The 9072-nt window shown below is 38.6% G+C and overlaps 1 protein-coding gene across 3 annotated transcripts in view; it reads right to left on the reverse strand.

The window, feature by feature from the left end:
• lims2 (LIM and senescent cell antigen-like domains 2) overlaps positions 1 to 8710 on the reverse strand; it is a 30015-nt gene extending 21305 nt beyond the window's left edge. The window contains exon 1 of one of the 3 annotated variants that reach the window (XM_037110106.1): positions 8515 to 8710. In XM_037110106.1, the coding sequence (XP_036966001.1) occupies positions 8515 to 8543 (29 nt within the window). In that variant the 5' untranslated portion in view covers positions 8544 to 8710. Of the gene's footprint in view, positions 1 to 195; positions 325 to 4059; positions 4161 to 8514 lie in introns of those variants that run through there. The other 2 variants (XM_037110107.1, XM_037110105.1) reach the window with 2 other exon arrangements.
• Between the last annotated feature and the right edge of the window lie 362 nt (positions 8711 to 9072).

The raw sequence follows: 9072 nt of genomic DNA on the forward strand, positions 1-9072 counted from the left end.
TAGAAAGATGATTTTAGTAAAAAAAAGTGTACACTGTCTGCTACAAATTGAGGTTGACTTAAATAAAGGTGGTGGGCAGAATATCTGCAACACAACAGAGGTAAATTCCCAGCATAAGCAGATGTTATCGTAGGGTTGAATCAACATTTTTCAGTGAAGTCTCAAAAATAATTTGCTTCACAAAGACAAACTCACCTGAGGCTGTCCCCTGCCAGACTTCCATAGCTGTCTGGTCTCTCCTGTCTTCGTCTGTACAAGTCTGAGTTTGACAACTCTTTCAGCCTCAAAGAGTTCATCTCCCCTTTGCCTCTCACTCTCCCTCCCTCCCTTCCTTCCTTCCTACCCCTTGTCTGCTGAGAACACTCAGTCCACAGAAATAATACTCTAATGAAAGTGTGTGTGCTAAGTCTAGTTGTCGTTCTCTCTCTCCAAAATAACACACCTCCAGGGCTCACACCCTTGAGGAAGGACACATACAGAGGTGTGGTTTCACAGCCTGCACACCTATCAAATACTCCTCCTCCCCCTCCTACAGCAGGTAGAGGGGGAACGCCTCAGGAGGAGAAAGGAGAAAGAGCTGCAGAAGAAGAGAGAGGCATTTTCCCTTTCTGGCCTTTACTCCCACTGTCTCCTTTACCTCCTACGTCTTTCTGGATCTCTGTTTAGAAAAGCCTGATAGAGACAATAGAGTACAAAACGAAAGAAGATAAAAACACACCAATCACCCTAATGAGGTGTGGTCAGCATCAGAGCCAGGCTCAAACCAAAACTGATATCATAATACCTACATTTATGGATGATACTACTGTCGGGGATAATTGTGATAAATGATGTCACTACTATTTTAACTATGACAATAATATTGTAATACAGCATAGCACAGAATATTCAGACATTGAAATTGGAACTTTAAATAATTGTTAAAATAATCCTGAACAAATAAAACATCAATAAAATAAATCAAACCAAACCAAATTATTCAACAAAAACAATAGATAAAATAGACTCTCGTTTATCTGAGACCTATTATAATGTTCGTATAATACTTGTTTGACTTGTTTTTTTATATATGTCCTAAACATATGCAACAAAACATATAATGACACAACATGCTACAATCATTAGACACAGTTATTTTGATTATTGACTTATCTCCTGGATATTTTCATGATCAACTTTTCGATGGATTAGTCTGTCAATGTAAAAAAAATGGAAAAATCACATTACAGAGCACAAAGTGACACCTTCAGATTGCTTACATTGTCCAACCAAAAGTCCAAAGACTCCTTATTTTATCAGAAAATACAGAAACATAGCAAATCTGAATACTGAATCAAAAGTTTGACACCTTTTTCTTGAAAATTGAAGATGTTTATCAAAATAGTTTGCTGAATGACTAATCGTTGCAGCTCTAGCCAGTGTTCGCAGCTAAAATCTTTATCCAAAGTGCAGGTCACACTAGATTGAAGTGTAACATACAGTTTCAATTACTGTGTTTAGCCTCAAGGAAAACTGGGACATATCATATAGCACTGAGTACCCTGATGCTCTAGTGTCTCATCAGTCATCAGTCAGTCTTATCCAGGACTAATAACAGTGTTTTAAAAATCACAGGGGTAAAAAAGGATGAAAAAAAAAAACTCTAGTTGACACATTTCAGTCCCAACAGCAGCATGTTAGGGAGGCTGGGGACAGAGACTGAGTAAAGATGCGCTCTTCTGAACAATGCCACCCACTATGGAGTCATATTCTCAAGTTTCAAGCAGACACCACTTGAGCTCCATCATTGTAAACTGTGAAATTATTTCCCAGCAGAAACAACAAACTATTGAAAAGGGGGGAAATGTCAGTCTATGAATTATTCATCGCAATGTTACGTGGGAACAAGAGATCCTCCTCGACAGACACCAAATACAGCAGATGCACATTTTCAGATGGAGCTGAAAATTGCTTCCCTGTGACACTATTAAAGCAGAGAAAAGATTTGTTAGAGGACGTGAAACCAAACAAACAACTAGTCAACAACTAGCCAAAGAAGAAATAGATGTAAAAGAAGCTCAAAATGCAGCGCTGTGAAACAGAACATGCAACTGATAAGCGAGTTAATTGTGACACTGCTCGTCTAGTTCACCTGTGTACCTGTCATTACAGATATCATGAAGGTGGGAAGGTTGGGTGTTAAATAGCTGTGAGTAGAATAACCCCTGAGAGAAATCATGTCTCTTGTAAATGTCTACTGACAGTTATGTGCTCACACTCTGCAGATTCACCCTCAGCAGCTTGCCTTGACCTGTTCAGCATTCCACATGGGTCTGACGAACACAGAAGCGTAAAATGTGAATGCTTAACTTCAATATCAGATCCTGTAGTAGCTCCAGCAGGGTCACGGAGGGCTGACATGTCTGAGTTTGCCAGAACATTCACGATGAGTCATAGTTTTAGTCCTTCTTATCTGCATTCAGCACACTTTAAAAAAATCAGTCCATCCAAAATAAACATTTCAGTCAAATTTGGTTAATTTCAAAGAATTGAAATATAAATGAGAATGATGATCCACTCTGGATAGATAGGAAGTGTTTAATGGCACACCAACCACAGTTGGATTAAAAAACTATTATTGTGTTTGGTTTTAAAGGTATAAATTTGCACGATTCTCCTAAAAAAGCACTCAATGTTTCCCATAGAATGGCCATGTACAATGACCTGAGAATGAAACTCAAATATCAACTATCTCGTACACAGTCTTGCTTTAATGTTCCAGTTTGTGTCTGCCCTAATGACTTTCTTTGTCAGCAGTATGTTTTCCCAGGTCACCCAAATAAAAGAACTTGCATTTTGGATTTTTTCGCCCCTGAACACACTTTCACAACAGCAGGTGAGGCACATGTGGTGGAAGCTTGTCGTTATTTATGTAGCCCATCGAAACTCTCCAAATCAACATGATAGTGAATGACATTAGAACAACCAGGTGCACTTGCAAGCTTGTAAGGGGACCCTCAAATATCAGAGAGTGGTGTATCTCATAATTGTGTTTTATCTCTCTGTGTTTTCTCAGTCGGACAAAAAATAAAAGCAAAAAGTGCTAAAATGTGGCATCAAAGATACCTCCTTGGCCTGCCAAAGTAAAGCCTGTGTGTGTGAAACTACTGACTTACAAAAATAATCCCTCTCAGTCACCACTAATGACCCACTAAAATTATGTTTCTTTCTCCAGAAATGCCTACTGCCCCTTTTAATAGTTTAGTGTTTACAAAGACCAACAGATCCTGCAACATAACAAGCAACAAATCCTTTATGATGTGCCTTAAAGATGCATGCAGCAAACGTTCTGTAATGGTCCAGATGTGCTGAGAGCTGTCTTTTTACAACCAATGAAAATGACTCATCCCACACAGACACACACACACTTTATCAAAAATGAGCAGACATTTCCTACAAGCCCCAGGAAACTTCACAACCGACCTCTCAGCCACATGAGTGCACTCCCACCGTGTGGACACAACTGGTACAACAGCTGTTCTATTCATTTATCTGGTACACACAACTAAAACACTGTAATGATTCAAATGTATTCCACACTGTATATGTACAGTTGATGATGGGATTATTGTTTTTTTACTCCTAGATCAGCATAGTATCCAGCATTCTCCATACTGACACAATAAAAAATGATCATTTTCTAAATATGCTCTGAGCATTATTGGTTTAATTAAACACTGTATCCATTCTTTTCCTCTACTTAAGTCTCCTATTTTGCATTGGATCTATTTATCATAAAATTAATAGGAATCTTGGCATCACACAACTGAGGAAGTATACAAACAAGTACATACACCAGAGCCCAAATATGCCACGAGCCACAAAGCTAATTTTTATGCAATAAAACATCACTGATATCAAGCTGACTTGCTTTTAAAACATCCAAAGGTACACTGATGTGTTAAGATCATGTGCAGCTCTGTAAACAACACATACCATGGCTTGCATGTCAACATTAAGTTAGTGATGGCACCTAGATGCATTACAAACAGTTACAACAGCAATATTAATTCATCTTACCGACGCTTTGTGTCAAACTGCAGCGAGGATATTTCAGTTGTTGCAAAAGTCCGTTTACTGTCACTGCAAACACTTCTCCTGCTATTATCTCAGTCTGCATGGCCACATCACTTCCTGTTTGCAGTGGCGTGTGTGTCTGTGTGTGAATGTTTGTGTCCACTTGTGCCTATGTGCCAGTATGCATGTGTTTGCGAGGGCTGGACAGATGTAAAGCTAGCACACACAGCACTGTGTGTGTGGTTCAGGCCTTTGGCTGCCTGACAGTTGGTCAGGATGGAGTTGTTGCGAGACTGAGTGAGATCAAAGGTGGTGCAGAGAAGAGGAGGAAGGACTAAGGAGGTCCGAGGGTGGTGCAGGAAGCCTTCAGTGACCGGACTGAATGGATAATCAAGGCCTTCTCATAGACCTGCCATGTAAAAGTTGTCAATCCAGCAGCTATAAAGGAGGTGAAAGGCCAAACCTACCAACCACAATGACTTACTCTGACATATTATATTGGCTGTGTGGATGATCCAACATAATTGTGGGTGTGGCTTGAACTATGCAACACTAATGCAACTCTCTGACTGTTGCACAACTGTGTTGTTGACAAAATATGATACAAAATGTTAGAGAAACTGGCTGACGCAAAAAAGACTGTATGTTAATGAGAATACAGTGAACTGTAAAGTGACCACAGCCTTAGAAAGCAGAATTAACATTTAAATACAGTACAAAGTAGCTGCAGTATAAAAAGAATCAAGTGCATATTTTCTTTTATTAAACTGACATAGCAGACTGTGGATGATTTGATGCAAGTCCAGAATTGTCTGTTTTTCTTTTTTTTTCTTACAGCTTCACTGTTTACTAGAAGGGTGAGGCCACTTTTGCAGATAGATGAGTCAGTTAAATCCTCCTACAACACAGCAGACCAACTTTTCTAGTCATATAGATGGATGAAAAATGATGTGGGTGTCTTAAAATGGATATAAAAGTGTGCCTTTGCACTCACACTCACACACGTACACACACGGGAGGAACTGCTGTACACATGACAGGACCATTGTACAGCCTGTTGTTCCATACTTCCTTCTGCATCAGTGAGACAGCTGTCTGTTATTAGTGTACTACTATCAGAGCGACTGTGGCTAAAGAGGTAGTTTAATCCTAAACTGAGACTTTAGGAGACGATGACCCAGACACCTACGTCAGTCATGAAGTGTCCTTCCCTGATTTGTCACAGCAGTGCGGGCCAGTGCATACGTTAGAACGCACACTGCTGTTTCAGGTCATTCCTGACATTAAGCAGTATACTGGTCTCAAAGCCATCTTTGGCAACGACTCTTAGAAAAAAAAAAATACACATGAAAAATAGTTTTCCAACTAGCAAGTGAACATTATGACTTAGTATCTCATATGAATGAATAGGAAGTCATATTTTTTAAACCTGTGATACCAACACATGCATACGAGGTACTTCCTTGTGCAAAAAAATCAAGTTTATTTATCAATTTAAGCAGTAATTATATCACACAAACAGCAATGTCACAGCCGGAAGCTTTATTGTTTTCTGTTCTGCTGCATTTGTTGCAATAGGTAACAACAGCATGTTGACACACAAAGCTGCTATTGATACCAATGAAAGACTTCTTGAGCCTGCCTCACAATAAATCCATTTTAGTGTCAAGACAGTGGTAGGCCTATATTGTGCTACCAGAGCATAAGATCACACAACATCCACATCCTCAAATGAAACCTCAATAATTTCAACTACTACAGAAGACCATTGTTCCTCATGTTAAAAGTCGGTGTAGCATCAGGTTACACTGTGTGTGAGATGCAATAAACACTTCACACCCACACTTCACACCACATGCATCGAGTCAGCGCACAGACACACTCCCAGTCCTACACCAGACAAGCTCACCGCTCTTCCAAACAAGGACAAGTCCACACTGGAGACGGGGACATTCTTCTAAGCTCCAGTTGTATCAACACAGTGTGGAGTCAGATAAAAATGTAATGCGCTGGGAATGCAGCAGTCCTCGGGCCTTTAAAAGACTTGCCCTCATACAGCTTTTAGCATCCAGAGTGCTTTATAAAAGCCAGATTCATCCCAGGCCATAATTAACCGTGCAGTGCACACAGTAGCATTCACACTGGTGGAAAAAAATACTGCTCTGAATAGCAGTCCCCGGGGAACGGATAGTCAGGAAGTGGGTTAGAAAGCAATAACTACTGTCCAGTGAGTTTGTGTGGACATTCCTCTGCAGGGAGGAGGCTGATCTGGAGAAAATGGAGGAACATCCTCTTTAAAAATATCCTTCTCATGATTATGTTGCATTCTGTCACTTCTGTCTACTGTGTGAGTGTGGGCTGACACAAATATATTAAGCTGCCTCAAAGTTAATTTGACTTTTAACATTAAAACTCTGCAATTACTGTGGTTAGCTATCTGATACAATATTCAGTGGAGGATTCTTCTGAAATTTAGTTTGTGAATATTTCTTAGGGTTATTCTTTTTCTGGAAATGATGCCAGAAAACCTGCTAAATCAATTGTTTGTTTGGTTGAAGTTATCAAACACAAGGACCTTTAAAGAAAGCAAATATTAGAGGTAAACTTGTTACTCTTAACTCTGAAATTCAATTAGCACACTGGATAACAATTTATGGCCCAGATGATAAAATTGGTATCAGGTATACTGTACATATTTTCCAAAATGTGGCAAGTGAAACATTTTGTTTTATATTATATTGATGTCATTTTACACAATAAAGTGTATTGCTTACCTCCAAAATATCCTGCTGCCATTAAATATCTTTGTTACAAGTGTTTGATAACCGTATTTGCGGGTGCATTATGAAAGATTTATGTGTATTGGCCGATATCGCAATATCTGAAGTTTCCGATAGTTCCTTATACAAAGTGTCATTCGGACTCTATCAACAAATGTGTGAGGAAGACGTTTCTGAAATCCAATGCAGTTCATTATCATTATCATCTAATACAACTGAAAGATCATGTTGGAAACTGTGGATTTATCACGAATATGTTCATGAGAAAAAAGGAAAATACAAGCTCTGAAGCATTAACTAAGAACCTCATGACAGAGAACATTCTGCACATCCACATCTATCAACACACGCCGCATTTACTATATTTCTGGGTAGTTTCATTTAATTTTAAAATCACGTACTTTACTTGAGTATTTCCATTTTCTGCTCCTTTACACTTCCTCTCCAAAACGGTTATTTGAATAATTTGGTTACTAGGTACTTTACAAATTCAGATCATTCAGTGTTTATAGGCTATACACTGTGATGTGTTACCAATCAGATATTCTTGTTGGTGGGACATTGTGAGAATGTTGCATCAGAGCCAAAGCAGTGCATTTTTAATTTAGTTTATTTTAACAGCAATCTGACAGAAAGATTACTGAAACCAATAATCGTAAAAAACACTGAATATTGGCCCTGACAATTGGCCTGGGCCGAATATCATATCATATAAAAAGCTACCCACCAGGAGATGAGGAATAATTGGGCCTATATAGCAGTATCAATAGTAAGACAAATAATCAAATGAATCAAAGTATTACTGAATTTGGGAAGTACAACATGGCACCCACTGTAAATGAGAAACTCACTGATCTCAGATATTCAGTTGAATAAGAGTATTCCCATCTTCTGGCACTTTAAACTTAACAGATGAGCTGCTTTTTGACTAAGCTAGCTGTCAGTTGCTAACTGGCTAAAACTGACATGCTACAGCAATGATCTGTAAAACATTTGCTGCATATTTAGAAACAACAACAACAACAACAACAACAAAACAACAATAACTTATATTATATTCAGACCTGCAGGCCACACTGTGAGGCTCATGGGTACTATATGAGCCCTGGTGATAATCATACAGTAAAGGAAACTGATAATTTCAGTGTAGCTAAAGTTAACAGACCAAACTCCATTCAACATTTCTGTCATTTTAACATACGCTCATTGACAGTTTGGATAGCCTTAGGTACGTTTCACAAACAGCACAAAAACATCAAGAAAATGTTGTTTTTCTCTGGAAATACACTGTTTTACCATCCAAATGTATCTGTTAATAACATAATAACACGGTGGAGGTCGCTAGTGAGCAGCTAAAGTGACCAAGTTGAGATTGGAGCAGTATTAAAGTACATTAGCTACACGTAGCTAATTAGTGCTTTAACTTTTCCCTATAAAAGCCCAATTTTCAGTTGCAAAATAGTTAGCTTTCGTAAATGAATGGCAACATTAACGTGGTAGGTTTTCAAACGAGGGTTTGTCATGACTAGACTAGACTACCCCATGAGAGAATGGAACATACCGGGGCTGCGTTTTTCTTTTTTTTTTTCTTCCAGCGAAAATCTGTCAACTTCCCCACTCATCAGGAGAAAAAAAAAAATGTCTCCATTAGAGAAACACTTCTAAACTTCTCACTCACCCATTTGTCATTTCCGTAATTCCAAGCATCTCGCCGCTTCTCTCCTCAGACCGGACTTCTGTGTGTGCGTGTGTTTTTTTTTTTTTTACTTCAAGCTGCAGACGTCCAGATGTGGTACAGTCTGGGATGTACGGAGCTTCTCTCAGCGAGCAGAATGGCGAAAGCGGGCCTCGCCTCGACTCACCAACCGACAACACCGTCAACGGAAGAGAACACTTCCGCTCACTACTTTCAAAGTAAAACCATTGCAGCTCATTCTTTAAGGTGAACTGCAACAAGTTCAGTTCAGCTGTGGATTTTTTTTTTTTTTTTTTAATCAAAAAACAAAATAAAATCAAAATGGAATTATAATACTGACTGGATAAAATTATTTGAAACATCTTTATATTGAATGATGTTACAACTTGATGGCAATATATTACAATAAATGCATATCAGATACTTTGAGACTTTTATTGACAAGCTGACTAAATGTATTGTAAGCAATTTTTGGCAGCAAATGTAATTAAGTATCCAAATGAAAAGAAGTAGATCAAACATTTACATATATGTAAATAT

The sequence above is a fragment of the Acanthopagrus latus genome, chromosome 9 (assembly GCF_904848185.1).
Source record: "Acanthopagrus latus isolate v.2019 chromosome 9, fAcaLat1.1, whole genome shotgun sequence".
Taxonomy (NCBI): domain Eukaryota; kingdom Metazoa; phylum Chordata; class Actinopteri; order Spariformes; family Sparidae; genus Acanthopagrus; species Acanthopagrus latus.